Source organism: Bison bison, unplaced genomic scaffold, assembly GCF_000754665.1.
Source record: "Bison bison bison isolate TAMUID 2011002044 unplaced genomic scaffold, Bison_UMD1.0 scf7180017864307, whole genome shotgun sequence".
NCBI classification, from domain to species: Eukaryota; Metazoa; Chordata; class Mammalia; order Artiodactyla; family Bovidae; genus Bison; species Bison bison.
This window is the reverse complement of record NW_011494879.1, coordinates 6368490-6386712: the sequence shown is the minus strand read 5'-3', so window position 1 is coordinate 6386712 and position 18223 is coordinate 6368490. Positions and strand designations below refer to the sequence as shown.

General features: G+C 40.4%; 1 protein-coding gene across 2 annotated transcripts in view; it reads left to right on the top strand.

Annotated features, from left to right (window-relative positions):
* Positions 1 to 639: 639 nt before the first annotated feature.
* The window catches only part of NOL10 (nucleolar protein 10), an 89464-nt gene continuing 71880 nt past the window's right edge, over positions 640 to 18223 (top strand). Inside the window, exons 1-9 of one of the 2 annotated variants that reach the window (XM_010852062.1) lie at positions 640 to 833; positions 5237 to 5282; positions 7507 to 7605; positions 10612 to 10689; positions 11910 to 11947; positions 12980 to 13116; positions 13842 to 13907; positions 15447 to 15507; positions 17438 to 17523. In XM_010852062.1, the coding sequence (XP_010850364.1) occupies positions 768 to 833; positions 5237 to 5282; positions 7507 to 7605; positions 10612 to 10689; positions 11910 to 11947; positions 12980 to 13116; positions 13842 to 13907; positions 15447 to 15507; positions 17438 to 17523 (677 nt within the window). In that variant the 5' untranslated portion in view covers positions 640 to 767. Of the gene's footprint in view, positions 834 to 5236; positions 5283 to 7506; positions 7606 to 9600; positions 9750 to 10611; positions 10690 to 11909; positions 11948 to 12979; positions 13117 to 13841; positions 13908 to 15446; positions 15508 to 17437; positions 17524 to 18223 lie in introns of those variants that run through there. The other variant, XM_010852063.1, reaches the window with a different exon arrangement.

Sequence of the window (18223 nt, the reverse complement as noted above, 5' to 3'; positions counted from 1 at the left end):
TAGAGAAATCACATGCAGCAAAGAAGACCGATTGCAACCAATTGATAAATACTTAAAAAAAAATCCAGATAAAAAAAAATCACGGAATTATTAAATTTTCATCTTTGGGCACTCCATGCAACATCCGGGACCTTAGTTTCCCGAGCAGGGACTGAACCCGTACCACCTCTAGAGGAAGCCCAGGATCGTCGGGGCAGTCCCCCCCAATTTTTCTTTTTTAAATACATCTCCAAAAGCATTTATTTCTATGGGAAGATTGCAGAAACACCGGTGAGAACGGAATTTTACTTCCACTCCGCATTTGCTCACAGGTCTCCTTCTCTACCTGGCTTCACTGACTGGGAGCCACTCGCCCCATTCCCGAAGGCTTCCAGTCAGCCCGGCCAGCCACGCCCTCCGGGGTACCTCGACGCCTCGGCCCGGGCAGCGACTCTAAGAGCTTCCTGCGTCTCCCTGCCGTGAGGAGGGAGAGCGATTTCGGCCCTCCCCATCTTCACATGGCTCCCAGGACGCTGCCATCTCTCCGAAATCCTCACCGGATCCTCTCCCCTAATTCCGTCACTTCCGGAATCGGCCATTTCCCACCCCCCGCCCCAACTTCCCCGGTACCCGGAAGTGCGTAATCACCCAGCGCCGGCCCTGGCCGGCGCTCGCGCCTGACGCTACTCAGGCGCTCCGGGAGGCTTTCTTAAGTTTCTCATGCTCGCTTGCTCCGCGTGGAGAGGGTCCCGGACAGGAACGGGGATTGTTCCCTCCTCGGCGCCGCCATGCAGGTCTCCAGCCTCAACGAGGTGAAGATTTACAGTCTAAGCTGTGGCAAGTCCCTTCCCGAGGTGAGTCAGGTCGGGTCCTCGTCCTCGCGGATGCCCCTCTCTCCTCCGCTCCGTCCCTGGCAGTTTCTGCTGGCCCCGGGCCGGCCCCGGTCCGGGGGAGGCTCAGAGGCGAGGGATGGTACCTGGGGAAGCTGATCGGTGCTGGGAGACGACGACCGCGCTGTTAGCGCGCCAGAAATTGGGCCTCGGGGTAATCAGGATGGATGAGTTTTTCTTGAACTATTTTGGGGGAAAGTTCTCTAGACAGAGGAAGTGTCCCTTTGGACTTGTATGGATGTTCAGAATCGCTGCTACAACCAAGGAGGAAAACGTGGACAGTTTGGTTGACAGATATTTCTCCCCCGTTTAAATGCCCCTCATCAGCTTCCCTGGTGGCTCAGACGGTGAAGGATATGCCTACAATGCAGGAGATCCAGGTTTGATCCCTGGGTCCGGAAGATCCCTTAGAGAAGGGAAGAGTAACCCACTCCAGTGTTGTTGTCTGAGGAATCCCACGAACTGAGGAACCTGGTGGGCTACAGTCCCTGGGGTCGCAAAAGAGCCGGATAGGACTGAGCGACTAACACTTTGACTTTTTTCAGCTGTTCTTGAAATTCTGTTATATGCCAAGTTCTAGAAATACAGCAGTGAAGGGAAATGCAGGCTTTGCAGCTGCAGAATTTATGACATGGACATATTTTTGAACCTTGCTGAAGTTAACTTAGTATCATTGAGTCTTTAGACGTCAAAACTGGAAGGGGCTTGGAAAGTCAGTGGTTCTCTTCCAATCTTTTCATGTTAGAAATATGCAAAGTTCCAGGGAGGGGAAAAGTGACTTGTCCAGGGGTCACACACCTAGGCTCTGACGCATCGATGTTATTTCTTAAGAGTGATGGTCAAGCCACTGTGGAAGCACTACCAGTGAGAAGAAAATTTGGCAGAAGGTCTTTTCCACTTGAGACTACTTGTTAGACATGGCCCTTCGTACATCCTGCTGTTGGTCTGAGTTCTGCCCTTGGGAATCAGAATCAATTTAGCTTTTTCTTGTGTCCGACCCTAAAAGGTTTGGAGCCAAGGATTAGTTTCGTCTCAGAATTCAGGTTAAATAATTCCTCCAGCTGTCACACAGCACGATCCCTCTCAGTTTGTTCTTTTCCTCCGTGCATTTCCTGGGACGTGAGTACGTGCAGGCAGCCCTGAGCTAAGTGTTGGGATACGTGACGAACCGGTCGGATATGGTTTCCTGTTGGAGAAAAAGGTAATAAGTAAGCAAATAGAACAACTTCAGATACCGATAAGTGCTTTGAATGCTGAGTGTCTATACGAGAGCTGTTGTGGATGAAGTGTTCAGAGAAAGTGGTTTGGACTAAAGCCTTGAGGGCAGTCTTCTCTACAAGAGGCAACCTTTGAGCAGAAACTTGGATAATGAAAAGGATGGAGTCTTGTGAAGAGAAAGGGAAAGGAAGAGGTTTTTTTGTGCTGAGAGAACAGGTGTCAATGACCCGCAATGGAATGCACTTGGCACATTGGAGACACAGAAGCATCACGGTGGTGGCTGTGGAATGCTCAGTGGGGTGGGAGAGTGGGGGCAGATGAGACTGAAGAGATGGGCCTTGTAGGCTCAGGTAGAAAGTTAGGGTTTTATTCTTAATGCCTATGGAAGCTATTGTTGGGTTTCAAACTGGCTACTCCGTGTCAGATTACTGCAGCTGGGGAGAGTAAGTGGGGATGAGTTAGATGGTCCAGCTGAGAGACTGATGGCTTGGGCTAGGATGGTAGCAAAGGAGATACTAAGACTTGGTGGGGTAAAGGAGGTGTTTTGGAGATAGGCTAGTGGCGCTTGCTAGTGGGTTGAATAGCGGTAGGGAGTTGAGGTGAAGGGAAGGAAAGAATCCAGAGAGGACTCTTAGTGTTTGGATCTGAATGACTGGGGGCACGGTGTTGCTGATAGTTGAAATGGAGAATTGAGCACGTTGTGGGTCAGGGGGAAAGTAGTGGGCAAAAGAGATCAAGATTTTATTTCTTGATATTGAAGTTTTGACGTTCTAATAAACATCAGATGGAAATGTTGAGTAAACAGGTATGTATATCCTGCCAGTGGAATCTCTGAATCTTCTTTTAAAGTAAATCTGACTTATCAACAAATTGCCTATTTTGCTCTACCTACTTCAAATGTAAGATCCACTAGGGTTTGTTTTTTTTCCTCCTCCCAGTGATGGCAGGGTGCCTGTCTAGTGGGAGATTTAGGTCATCAGCATCTCCGGAGCTCTTTTGCTGGGTTTCAGGTTAAATTATTTGGCATTGGTAAAGTGCCATTCTCTATTAGCAGTGATTTTATAGAACACAAAGAGGATGCCCGGAATCAGTGACAACTGTCAGGTCTTTGGTGAACTTTTAAAACTTAGACTGATTCACTCTTGTACCGGACAGACTCTGTCTAGTGTGCTGTCCTGGAGTGCTGTCAGTTTGTACAGAAACTCCAGCATGAATTGTCTTTCCTTGTCATCCCTGTGGTACAGAATTTCTGGTCCTTTAAGGTCCCAGGCTCCCATTTAGAAGGCAGTCTCCATCCCCTTCTCTTTGCCCCATGGTCATGATGTATGAGCATCCCTCATAGCATGGGAATCATAGCATTGGGCTTCCCTCATAGCTCAGTTGGTAAAGAATCTGCCTGCAATGCAGGAGACCCCTGTTGGATTCCTGGGATGGGAAGATCCGCTAGAGAAGGGATAGGCTACCCACTTAAGTATTCTTGGGCTTCCCTGGTGACTCAGCTGGTAAAGAATCTTCAATGTGGGAGACCTGGGTTCAATCCCTGGGTCGGGAAGATACCCTGGAGAAGGGAAAGGCTACCCACTCCAATATTATGGACTGTATAGTCCATGGGGTCACAAAGAGTCAGACACGAATGAGAGACCTCACCTTCACTTTTCATGATGTATGAGACCAGCTGTTGAGTGAACTGGCCTCTTCTTGAGCATAACTTCTGAGAAGAGGAACCTGAATACCCTGTTAAAGGAGAAGCCCTGGTGATACACCTCTGTTTTGCTTGTCTTTTGTTGTTGTTTAGTTGCTCAGTTGTTTCCAACTCTTTGTAACCCTGTGGACAGCAGCCCACCAGTCTCCTCTGTCCATGGGATTTTCCAGAGCAAGAATGTGGGAATGGGTTGCCATTTCCTTCTCCAGGGGATCTTCCCGACCCAGGGATCGAACCCAAGTCTCCTGCATTGGCAGGTGGGTTCTTTACCACTGAGCCACCAGGGAAGCCCTTTGCTTGCGTTAGTTTGATGTAAAAGAACATATCGAGTGCCCAGAAATACAGTTTAACATCACCTTTAGTTGAAACATTATTGCCTCAAATGAAATCAGAACAATATAATCACAAAGACTAGTATAAACCCACAAATCAGTGCTCTGAAGACAAAGGCAGGAGGAGAACTCTGGCTCGGACTCAGGCCCTTCAAAGAGTGACATGTGTTGCAGTGTCCACCCTTCCTCAGGTATCACACATCACAGCGAGTGTCTTTAGGAGTGGGTCTGCGTGACCACAGAGCCCTAAAGATTATAATGTCCGGTGTCTAACATGGGCTCTACATTGGGTTTGTGCTTTTAGAAGTGGTATCTGTTCATCTTTCTCTTGGTTTTCTTTGATTTCTTGAGCATATGTTTTTTTAACCTTGTGATTATTGACGTTTTGGGAGGGACAGTGCTTAGCGTACAGGCTGTCCTGTGCATTGTAGGAGGTTTGGCAGCATCCCTGACCTCTACCCACTAGATGCCAGGAGTGCCCACCCTGTCCCATTGTGCCAACCAAATACGCTTTAAGAATTGCCCCTAGTTGAAAATGGAGACTTGACTTTAAGGTAATTGTACTTTATGGTGCTTCATCATTGGACCTGTTCATGCAGTGGGATTATATTGCTAGCTAAAATAAGGTATAGTAATTACAGAACAAAATGTGGTGTCTGTGAATATGAGTTTTAAAAGTATCATTTATTTATCATCAAGTCTCAGCTATTTATCTAGGTTTTTGTTTTGTAAAAAATATATTTATTTGAGACAGTTTCTCCATTTAATGTTTTGCTTTTTAAAATTTCACTTCAGGTGGTTCCATATATTAATTATAACCCATACTATTTGAGGCTTACTCCTTTCCCTTAGGTTGATTAGATGAGCTAGTTTTCTCTTGTGTAAAAATATGGTGGTTCTTAAAATATATTGTCTAGTATAGGAAAATGCATACCAGGAAAAATCTGTATTCCAGGATGTAACAGTAGGGTTAGGATTACAGAGTATTTTCCTTTTCTATGTTACATATTTCTTTAAGTTTCAGTTTTTAAATATGAGCATGTATTATTTTTTGTAAGCAGAGAGACAGTTCAAGTAAATGTGTTTTAAAATGAAGTCTCTTCACTTTCTTTAAGTGGCTTTCTGACAGGAAGAAGAGGGCACTTCAGAAGAAAGATGTCGGTGAGTATAATTTATTTTTTTTTCCCATTTCAGCCACATTTGTGATCCCTATTATAATGCTTTTACTCACGTATTATATTTAAGTGAAGGTTCAGAAAAACAGTGGAATTCGTGTGGTGGGAAATAAACATTCTTGCCCTTTCCCTCTGAAGAAAACTTTTGTTGTGGTAAATACAGTCACCTGTGGGCCTGGGGTTTGATTTTCACCAACTCACACGGCAGTCAGTTAAGCCTCTTACTGTTTCATGGATGATGGCAGAAGTCATAAGACTCCTGGGTCAGAGACAAGGACCCCTTGAGTCGTGTGGCACAGCAGATAGCCTGCACACCAGCATTCTTCCATCACGTCCCTGCCCAGAGTCCCATGGGGGCACTCCGGGTGGCCCGTATGGGTGCTCCACATGCAGTAGGTTTGTGCTGCGGCTGAGGACACTGAATATAGGGGTCCACTGCCTTTAAAGTAAGCGGTAAGCCAGCTGGCTCTTTGTCTAGAGGAGACTCCCTCGTAAAGCTCCCCAGCTGCATAAATAATGCTGAGAAATGACTCAGGTTAACAGACCAGCCAGGGCCTTACAGTCTTGCCATACCCACTGAAGCAGTCCTAGAAGGTCTAGCTGTCCTAACTGTTCTGTAATCGCTTTATTTTCCAGCATATTAAAATCTTTTTCCGTTTGCTAAATCCATCTGTCAGTTTTTGGGATATAGAGACGTTGGACCTTTTTTTCTGAACAAAGTAGTTTTATATACAGGACATATAAACATGAACCCTGAAAGATCATTGTAGAAGATTTTGATTCTTTAAGTTATGACAGCAGGGAAGATAGGCTTGTAAGATCAGTTTTTAACTTAAATCATTTCAGACAGACTTTTATTAAATTTTCTCTGTTACAACTTGTCATGTATGAAAAATGATTAACTTCCCATATATTTTGTTCAAGGTATTTTCTACAAATCAAAGACCTAAGATAATGAAGGGGGTTCTGGATGTGAGATAAATACCTCAAAGCAAGCATCTTGGAAAAGTAGGCTTTATATAGTATCTATAAAATTAGAAAATTAAGGACCTCCCTGGTGGTCTAGTGGTTAAGAATCTGCCTTGTAATGCAGAGAACGTGGGTTCGATCCCTGGTTTGGGAAGATCCCACATGCAGTGGAGCAACTAAGCCCCTTCGCCACAACTCTTGAGCACGTGCACCTAGAACCCGTTCTCCACAAGAGAAGTCACAGCAACGAGAAGCCTACACACTGCCCCTAGGGCGTAGCCCTCTCTCGCCACAACTATAGAAAGCTGTGCTCAGCAAGAAGACCCAGCGCAAACAAAAATGATAAATCATTTAATTTTTTTTATAATTAGAAAATTAAAACTTTAAATCAAAGGAAAAGAGCAATTGCTGCTCTCACAATGTTTACTGATTCTGATTTCTTCTGTTTCTCTCTTTGCCACTCCAGTGTTCAAGTGTGTAAGCAAACAGACTCAGATTATTTAGAGGAAAAATGTAGTTCACTGACTACTTTCTAACCCATCTCAAAACTATCCCGGTCTTCCAAGCTGTGTGGCCCACTCTTCCTTAGCTGGTTCGAATCTTAGGTTCAGGTTTAGTGACCGAGGCAATGAGGGGCCGGACAGTCATATGCGGTCCTTGCAGAGGGCACATACAGCAGCCAGCCAGAATCCACACCCCCTTGTGTTTGGGAACCTGTTTTTGAGAGTCCATCTTAGCGTTTTAACCCAGAGAGATTGCTGTAAGTCTTCTCTAGCCTGAATCCTATTGGCTGCAGATCAGTGCTGCCAAGGAGAGGCAAAAGGCAGCTTGGTACCAGTTTCTTATATAAATTTTTAAAGATTTTAAAGGTTTAAGCTTATTAAGCCATGATCCATGATAGAATAATAGTAGTGGTTTAATGTTTATTCTGTCCCCTTTAATCCGGGGCTTGAAACTGGATGCTTAATGGCGCTATTACGGACATTTCCCACCCCCCACCCCCAACCCCATTAACGGTGATACTCTTTGCTTTTTGAAAAGTACAAATAAAATGGTGTAGAAAAATAAGGCAGGAGCTGGGAGAACATCTTGCTGGTAGTGCGGCTGTATTGGTGCCTTCCCAAGGCTGAGAGGCCCTGGGTTTTTGTTGTTTATAGGGACTGCTCCACACACTCTGTCTTCCTGCAACACAGAATAAGCATGTGGCCATTAAACCAGTTATGTATTTTCTTTCTTTGCAGATGTCCGTAGGAGAATTGAACTTATTCAGGATTTTGAAATGCCTACTGTTTGTACCACTATTAAGGTATCAAAAGATGGGCAGTATATTTTAGCAACTGGTAAGCATCGTTTTTGTTATAATTTAACATATGTTTCATACCAGGAAATGCTTTAGAGGAAAAGGCAAAATTATTCTAATATTTTATTATTAAAAAATTTCAAACATACAGAAATACTGGAAAAATTGTACAGTGAACAGCCATTTACCTCTCACCTTGATGCTTCAATAGTTCGCTGTGTTTGCTTTATCACCTGTCTGTCTATCCATCTTTCTGCCATCCATCCGTCCACCCTGTGTTTTGATGCTTTTCAGAGTAAGTTGCAGATGTTAGTATCTTTCACCCCTAAATACCTCAGTGTGTATGTCATTAACTAGAGTTCAATATTTGTTTATGGCTTTTTTTTTAATTTGCGTAAGTAAATAATTTTGATGAGTTTGAACAAATGTATATACCTGTGTAGCCCAAACCCCCAGCAAGATCCAGAACTTTCCTTCCACCTAGAACATTCTCTTATGCTCCTCACAGTCAGTCCCTGCCCCCACTCATGTGTAGCCAGGCACCTCTCTGTGATTTACTTTTTCCCCAAAGACAAATTTAGCCTGTTTTAAATAGACTCTTTTATATAAATGCAATCATGTACTATGTATTCTTTTTGTGTAAGACTTATTTCACCTAGGACTTCGTATTTCAGATTCATTCATGTCATTATATGTGTGAATAGTTCTTTTTTTGTTGCTGTTACCAAGTGATATTTCCTTCGAGGAATATGCCATACTTTGTTTATTCTTCAGTTGATGGACATCTGAGCTATTTTCATTCTTTGGCTATTATTGATAAAGCGTTATAAACCATCTCATACAAGTCTGTTTTGAGGACTTTGCTGGGTCATAGGGTAGGTGTGTATTTAGTTTGATGAGAACCTGCTAGGTATTTTTCCAGAGTAGTCAGATCATTTTATACTCCCGCCAACAAGGAGTGAGAGTCCCAGGAAAGATCATTTTTATCATAATGATTTTCTCTATCATGTACTAGTATTTCTTAGGCTACTAAGACCTGTGTTAGCACTAATTCATCAGTATGAAAAAGCCATAAAATATAGGGAACTTTTAATGCATTGTCCTTTACAGCAACATTACTCAACCATTTTTGGTTGTGATTTTGCTCCATATATTCTAGGTATTGTCCACTTACTTTTTATTGTTGTTTTTGTCTTAACATTCATCTATATCTCTTTTCCAACCACTTTCTTCTTTGACAGCTTTTATACATCTCCATGCTGTTCTCTTTTGTTCTGTGCTGGTGGTTGTCTCATTACTAACACTATCCATGTGTTTCAGCCTCCAGTTCTATGTTCCGGATACAGACTACAATTGTAGATCATATATAACATATATGTTACGTAGAGAGTATGTATGTGTAGATATATTGTACTATAATGTGTGTGCTCAGTCACTCAGTCATGTCTGACTCTCTGACATTGTGGACTGGAGCCCCCCAGGCTCCTTGGTCCATGGGATTTCCCAGGCAAGAATACTGCAGTGGGTTGCCATTTCCTACTCCAGGGGATCTTCCTGACCCAGGGATCGAACCCTTATCTCTCACATCTCCTACATTGGAAGGTGGGTTCTTTACCACTAGTGCCACCTGAGAAGCCCATGCTATGCTATGTACTATTTTTAAGTGAGATCTTGGGCTTTGATCCATGTCAGAAAATACAGAACTACTTCATTGCTTTCTTTTAGAAGTATCCTCATTGGTTTATGAACTTCCCTGATGGTCCAGTGGTTAAGTCTCTGTGCTTCCACTGCATGGGGCATGAGTTTGATCCCAGCTTGGGAACTAATATCCCACATGCAGTAGGGCATGGCTAAGAAATTTTTAAATATAGAAATATCCTTACTGGTTTTAAAAATCAGTCTTTTCCTGATTGCAAATGTGATAATCTTATAAAAAATGTAACAAATACACAGGAGAAAATGTGAAAGACCCTAAAATTGTATTAGAATATACCAGGTGTCTCTGTGCTTATTCCTCCATCGTTTTTTTGTGCAGAGGACTAGCACTGTCACAGTCGGGTTTTACGGAAGCCGGATCGTATTAATATTACGAGCATCACCCTGCAGGGCTCACCTCTCTTGCTGCACTCACTCTGCGTTTCACTTCATGCTGTGTTTTGACAGCTTCCATGTCAGTGGTTACAGGTCTGTGTTATCCTCTTTATAAGTCGTATAATGATTTACCATCATTTACATAATTGTTTCCCTCTAGGTGGACATTTAATTTGCTTTCGTCTTTTGGCCATTTGTAAATAATGCTTCAGTGAACATTCTTCATGTCTTTGGTACACTTATGGGTGTGTTTCTGTAGAATAAATTTGTATAAATTGAAATAAAGACTTAAGATGTAAGAATATCACATATTTTACAAATACTGCCAGATTGTCCTTCAAAGAATTTGTAACAATTTAAACTTGTCACTGTACTTTCCTGGTGGCTCAAACAGTAAAGAATATGCTTGCAGTGCAGAAGACCCAGGTTCGATCCCTGAGTTGGCAAGATCCCCTGGAAAAGGGAATGGCAATCCACTCTAGTATTCTTGCCTAGAGAATTCCATGGACAGAGGAGCCTGGTGGGCTACAGTCCATGGGATTGCAAAGAGTTGGACATGACTGAGCAACTAACACTTCCAAACTTTCACTTTCATGCTTGTTACCAAAGTATGAGAGTAGATTTTTTTTTAATATCCACCTAAATGCAAATATTAACCAATTTCTCATCTTGGCCATTTGATAGATAAAAACTAGTTTTTAAAAAACCTACTTTGTTAAAGTGTTTGTGAAGTTTATTAGTTATTTGTATTTCATTTTCTGTGTCTTGCTTGTTTATATCCTTTGCTCATTTTTCCCTTCACATGTTAGAAAGGGCTGCTTTAAATTCTTTTTGTTTGGTAAGCTTATAATTATCCTACTTAACCTCTAAACAAAAAGTATAATCAAATATTTGCAGGATATTGGTAATAAAAAGTATGTCCTTTAGGTTTTACATCCCATCGAATTTTTTATAGGAACATATAAACCTCGAGTTCGATGTTATGACACCTACCAATTATCCTTGAAGTTTGAAAGGTGTTTGGATTCAGAAGGTAAGAGATTATATTTGAATTCACGAAAATAGTTTTTATATTTGGGTACTTTTCTCCTTTTTAAGCTGGGCATGGCTTGTGTATTAGTTACAGTAAATGTGGCAGCTTTGAAAAGTTCATTTCATTACTCATAGCTCTGTTGGTGAAGTCCATGCAGGCTCGCCTGTGTTCTGTGCTTAGGACTGACCTCACAGTGTCAGCGGGATGGGACTCTTCCACAGGCCTTAGGCAGGATGTATCTTCAAACTTCCAGGTGGTTGGCAGAACGCAGTTTGCTGTGGTGGTTGGGCTGAGGTCCCGCTTGCTGCTGGCTGTGAGCCGGGGGGCCACACTCGGCTTCTGGAGGCCCCTGTGTGCCTCCTCACCTGGTCTCTGCCTCCTTCAAGCCAGCAGCAGTTCCTTGTGCCCTGAATCTGCCTCTTCTGCTTCCAGCTGGAGAAAACACTCACTGTTTTTAAAGGGCTTGGGAGAATTATAAATCTCAGCTTTGCCATAAAATGTGATGTACTCACAAGAGTGGTGTCTCCTCATGTTGACAGGGTCCACCCACACTCTCCAGAGCAGGGGACTGTACCCGGGGGAAGGTCAGTGGGGTCGTTCTTAGAATTCTGCCTGGTACGAGGGGCAGGTTGAGATGGGAAAGTTCATCTCCAACATGGAGATGGCCCCATGTTTGAGGTGAGGGAAAAGACCTTAATGGAATTTGTATTCTCCTAACTTGTTTCACTCTTTTATTTAAAAAAAAGCAATACAAACTCCATGTGCTGCTAATAGTAACTGTTTTCACTCTTCAGTTTTGTTAACAGGTATGCTATGAATGAGTAAAAAGTTACTCTTACCTTTTTTCAAGCAAACATTTTTGAGCTTTTAATGTTTGTTATTTGAACATCTCAGAAAAACTGTGGCAAAATTTACGAATCATTATATTTTGTGAATTTATTATCTAATTTGCTTCAGTTCTGTAGAAAATGTAGCTGATCTGTACTAAGAAACTGTAAAATGTTTAACTTTCCACTTGGTGTTTTTTTTTTCCCCCCACTTGGTGTTTTGAGGGCAATATAGTATGACATCTTTGTTCTTGTTTTATGTAGATGGCAAAAAAGGAAGCAAAACCCAGCATTTGTGTATAATATTTGTATTGAATTAGAATCTGCATCAATTGTATATTTTTATTAAAAATATTGATAATTATATTTTTCTTACTACTTCTTATTTTTCAGTTGTCACCTTTGAAACTTTGTCTGATGACTATTCAAAGGTATGTTTTATAGCATTGGTTTGTACTGCCTGTGCTTAAGAAATGAATGAGTGGAGTTTATTTCTATGATAAGTGTTTTTATGGTATTTCCATTGTTAAATTTAAAGTAGCTATGGAGTAAAATAAGACCTATTCTTTACTATTAATATCTGTTTAGTTTGTCTTGTGAATGTGACAACAGGGATGGAGATAGTCTTTGGCAAGTCTAGTATCAAAATAAGTTTTCCATAGCATGTATGAATAAGATGTGACCTATATTTTTAAGAATTGGTAGCTGTCATCTTTTTAGACCGTCTTATATCCTAGATGTGTGATTTTCATTATTGCATTTAAAGTAGTATTGTTTGCCGGGTTGCTTTCAGTTTCTTATTCATATGTGAAAAGCACAATAGCAGGTTGTTTGTTTACTATTCTTAACTGTGCAAGTAAGTGGTTGTGGTATACACTGAAGCAGTTCAAGACACAGCTTATATGTTTACATTCGCTTTTTTTAATTTTTGGTGCCATTAATGCATCTTTCAGCTCTGTGGTCATTTTCAGCAGTTACAGGATTGTCAGTAGAAGTGCCTTATTAAATTCAAAATGAAAAATTTTTAGTGATGTCAGGTGTTACTGTGAAGGAAAATCGAAATTTCAGAGCTGGTGTGTTTCATATATAGTCTTCAGTTCTGGCAACTATGGAATACAGTTTCCATAGCCTGTGGTAGCTATTTATCATATGTTTCGGAATATTCAATTTTATGATAAATTTTCTCTAGATACTGATAAGTTTGCTTGTAAGTCTTTCAGTTACAAGGTAAAGTTTGCCAAAAAACCTGTCTAGAATGCAGGAAGGCATTAAGTAACTAATGGAGAGGTTGATTCTTAACCTATTTCTTAGCCTTGATGGTAAGTTGTGTTTATACACGTGTGTTTACAGAGAGCAAGAAAAGACAAAATGAGAGTTTTTCTTGCTTTGCCAGTTTCAGAGATGATGAAATAAGCACTTTATCTAGAAATCTAAGCAAACTAATTTTCTTGTTTCATTTTCAGATTGTCTTCCTGCATAATGATAGATACATCGAATTTCATTCACAGTCAGGTTTCTACTACAAAACCAGAATACCGAAGTTCGGGCGAGACTTCTCTTACCACTACCCGTCCTGCGACTTGTACTTCGTTGGCGCAAGGTACGGGGTCTCATCACCCTTTGTTTTCTCCTTTCCAGATTCCCAAACGGTTTCTGTTCTTAATATGGAGGAGAGGGATTAAAAGAAGGATAAGACATTATCCCTGCCTTCTGGCTGCTTAAAGGGTGTAGTTCCAAAGTGACTGGCTCATTTAAGGGTCACATCCTTGACTTTCACTGGCATGGGGCTCTAAATCTAGAGACATGGTAACCCAGTGGGGCGACGGTGGTGGGAAATCAGTATCTTAGCCCCACTGCATGCGTTGTAAAGCATTTTATTCTTAGATGCTACCTTCTTTATGATTATCCATTTTAGAAAATTGAGAAAACATGAAAAAGAATAAAGAAGAGAAAAGTCACCTATTCTATAATTATGCCATGCAGAAGAAGCCCTTACTAGTATATTACTGTTATTTCATTGTAGTCTTGTTCTTATATACACTTACAGATGCATTTTGGATCTCGTATTCTCCTGTTATTTGTAAATAATATTCTGCTTAACAACTTCATAATTTTTCCTTGGCACATAGATGGTTGAAATCACTCTTATGCATGAACAAATTTACAAATAAGGTGATTATCTTTTAGGTTTAGAGTACATTTTTGTATCAGTGTTACAAAGGGAAGCAATGCCTTATGACAGATATATGTTTCTAAAAATTTATCCTTACTTGAAGAAAAGTTCCTTTAGTTTACTGGATTTTTAACTCTTTTATTATTTGGCAGCTCTGAAGTTTATAGATTAAACTTGGAACAAGGACGGTACCTGAATCCTCTACAGACTGATGCTGCGTGAGTGTTGTTATAAGAATCCTGCTGTATTTATTTCTGCCAGGAGGTGGAGCCAGACTCCCAATTTGTTGTCACATAGCCTGTGTTGCATTTAATCAGAGCTCTCTGGGCAGCTTAGGTAAAAGAGTAACATTAAATTTTCTCCTACACACAAAAAAAATCGCTGAAAGACCTAGTGATGTCTTAAAATTTAAAAAAAAAATTTTTTTTTTTTTTATCTACCCGAAAAGGTTTTAACTCAGCCCAGAAATTCAGTTATTGTTTTTTGCTGTGTTCTTTAAATTTTCATTCATGATTTAATTTTCTGATATTTTCTCTTGTAGGGAAATTTTTTTTTTTTTGGTAGGGAAATTTTGAATTAACTCAAGAGTACCATTTTTTTAAATTTTATTTTTTATGTTTTTGCTAGTGGACATTTAAGATTTTTTCATGTTTTCTTTTTATCATGTGTTATAGTCTTTACTTTTGTTTTATTCTAGAGAAATATTTTAGGAATGAATCTGTCATAATATTAATGCTGAGTAGTAGCAACAGCAACACAGTAGTGAATGCGCTTACTATGTGCCAGGCTATATTCAGGATTTTATATATATTCACTCATTTGAAGCTTACAGCAAAGTTTTACAGTATAGGTACTATTATCACCACCATTTTACAAATAGTACAGCTGAGACTCAGAGAGGGTAAGTAGCTTGTTTAAGGTCACACAGCTAGTATGGAGTGGAAGCTGGATTACTTCTCATCTAGGTATATAAAGAGCTTGCTAGAATTTCCTTATTGCTTTGAAAGGGATTTTTAAAGGTTGGATGAACAGGTAATGATAAAAACCAGTAAACTCTCGTTACCTTTTTTTTTTTTTTTCACATTGGTTTGAAGTACCGATTTTATTTCCTTAAATTGTAACACCATGATGCATCCTTGAATAATAAAAGAGTTATCTGCTCTTTACTTTCAGAATTTCCTGTTTATAATAGCAACATATTTATTGAGTGTCTTATAAACGCTAGACACTGTGCTGAGCATTTTATAGTTTTTTCATTTAATCCTCATGATGACCATATGAAGTTGGTGAACACCGTTTTGCAGAGAAAAGAAAATTCAAGCTTAGCACGGTAGACTCAACAGGCTGGTCAAGCCTCCAGATTGGTGTTTGATAGCCTGTGTTATTTTGCTTTGGGGGAAGATTATTGAGAAATTTGTTCCTGTGGCAGTAGGATAGTGGTTTTGAAGCGCGCCCTTCCGTGTCTCACCCCTTGGCAGGTAGTGTCACCCCGCGGTCTGACAATCCAGGGCGAGCCCTTCGGTGTCTCACCCCCTGGCAGGTAGAGTGTCACCCCGCAGTCTGAAACTTCAGGGCCCTTGTGCCCAGCACTGGGCCTTGTGCTGCCTCGGTGCTTTTCATATGCCGATGATCGAGAACCTGCTGGCTGCCGCCTTCTCCATGGCAGTGGGTTCCTGTTTGTTTAGGAAGTTTAGGGGAGTGTCCCTCCCCCTAAAGCAGATGCTAAAACTCTCTCCCTTATCACTTTACTGTTTTAGGGAGAATAATGTTTGTGACATAAATTCAGTGCATGGCTTATTTGCCACAGGAACGATAGAGGTAAGCATACATTGACTTCATTTTGAAAAACATTTGCCCTGCATTTGCTAACAGAGTTTCATGTAAAGACAGGGTTACTTGGTTCCTAAGAGCAGGGTGCTGATGGTGAGACAAGCCCCTGGTTTGCTTTTCATGTGAACGGTGGGTCATGTTCCTGGGAGACACAGCTGTGCTCTTGCTGCAGACTGTGCCGCTTGGGGCTGCATTTGGCCTTGGGGGTGGGGGGCCGTCATCACTGAGGGTGAAGTTGATAGTCCCCAGCTCGTGTGGCAACCACTCTTGCTCTTCAGCAGCTCTCTGCTCCTTGTTAGTTTTATGACTGTATTCCTTTCCCTGAGGCTTATTTTTCTCATCAGTGAAATGGAGATGGTAAAACTTACCTTGCCAGCTGTGTGGAGGCGCTGTGCTGGTGAAGGTCACATGGAAGAACCTACATGAGAGCATTATAAACTAAGGGGACGTGGAGTGTGATCTGGACGTCCTGTAGAGTAGCACTCAATTATGCACATTTTCATTTTATTTTATTTTTTTTTACGTTTTCATTTTAAACTATGTTAACACCTTTGATTCAGTGTCTTTCATATTTAGGAGTTTTTCTAGATTTGCTTTTTTAAATTACAATATTGTTAAATACAGTAAAAAAAAAAAGGTAAATATGTCAAAAATGTATTGTTAACAAATTCCCTTCTGTACCTTCCAGTCATCAAGTCCTACACCACAGGTGACTCTTTAATGGCTTGCAATATTCTTTTTTCGTTTTTGTTTTTCTTTGTATATGCAGGTATTTGTATGTGTTAATAACATGTTTTTGAATGTTTTTCACAAAATTGAGATTATGCTGTGGTTCTTCATTTGCCTATTTTTTTTTAATGTAATGCTATATAATGAACATGTTTATACACTGGTGCTTGTAATTACTTGTAAAACTAAGGTAAATGTTTAAAACTGGTGGATAAGATTCCATTGTGTAGATGTATTGTAGTTTATTAAACCAATTCATATGGATGAAATGTAGATTTCTTTACTCAAATTATTTTTAGGTTAAAAGATGAAAATTTGAAATGGATCGCCTAAGGTTGATTTAATGGAAATATATAAAACTATGTTGACTGTGTTATAAAAACTAGTATGCCAAAGTTAGGCCAGTGAAGCATTATCTCGCTAATTACTTTCCTTGAGATTACAAAGGGGAAATTTTAAAATCATTTCCTTGAAAAATTTGTTTATTTGAATAGAGTCCTTACAGAGCAAGCTAGGCTAGACATCAGGAAACATGCTGTGTAAGAGAAGTTGTGAATTAGAGCAGGCTTCTCTTTCACCAACTGTTTTAAGACCAGTCATGAGACTTGTTGAAGGAGGCGCAGACCACCCAGCCCAAAGGCTGGGTTCCTGAAATTCCTTGGGTTCCTTGATTACTGTGTGTGTGTGTATGCAGTCATATTCAACCCTTTGTGACCCTGTAGGGATTTGATATTTGAGATGCACAGTCAGACCACTTTAAAATTCATTTTTACATTAATTTTGATATTATATGTTAGATTTTGATTTCTTCTGTGACAGTTATTGTGGTACATATATTAAATATTTATCATTGATACAATAATATTTATATTTAAATTTTGCCCATTATACCAAAATATCTTTCATAACTCCTCTCCCCGCTACCACACCAACCAAATCAAGGTCCAGTCAGGTATCATGCATTGCATTTTGGACCTTTTTTTCCCTTAACCATCATTTTTTATTTTTCCTTTTTTAAATTATAAAAGAAATGCAGTTGATGCAAAGGTACAAGTAAAAAGTTAAAAATGTTAAGTTCTTAATCTGCACATGATAACCAGTAAGGCTTTTCATTTTCTTTTTGGGGAGTATTTTTCTAAAAATTTCCTAGTAGCAACAGTAATTTACAATGATTGTTCTGTTTGTTTAGGGCCGAGTAGAGTGTTGGGACCCGAGGACTCGGGGCCGAGTTGGTGTGTTAGACTGTGCGTTGAGTAGCGTCACGGCTGATTCAGAGTAAGTGGAAGTGAGTTTAAATACTCACCAACTTCTGATTTAAACAGATATATCAATGCTGAGATGTTGGGAAAGATTGAAGGCCAAAGGAGAAGGGGGTCACAGAGCACAAGATGGTCAGATAGCAGCACTGACTCAATGGATACGAGTTTGAGCAAACTCTGGGAGATGGTGGAGGGCAGAGGAGCCTGGCGTGCTGCATGCAGTCCATGGGGTTGCAAAGAGTGGATCATGACTTAGCGACAGAAGAACAGCAACAACAGTGTCAATACTAAATTAAAAGCAGTTGCTGAAGGATGACACTCTTAAAACACATTTCTCCGAGGTTGTGGTTTTGTAATTGTTTTATGGAAAAATCCTTTCCTGTGGAAGCTCACTAAGTGGGGAAGCTAGTGGAATTCCTTTTTCATTTAGTTACCATGGAACTGAGTTAAAATGTATACGCTGCAAGAATTTATATTTCCCATTCTGTAGGATCTGGTGGTGGAATCCAGGGAAACCACAGTTACCTATTGAGTGTTACTACATTTTCATAAGAAAAACAGTGAACTTATATGTATACTGGGAAGAAATCTGGATATGTTGTAGTGTTGAAAGTAGCTTTACCTGTCGATTTAGTTTTGGGTGATTTTATTTATTACTTTTTTATGCTTAGCTTTATTTTTTTCCGACACAAGTGTTACAAGCTGTCACCTCTGTT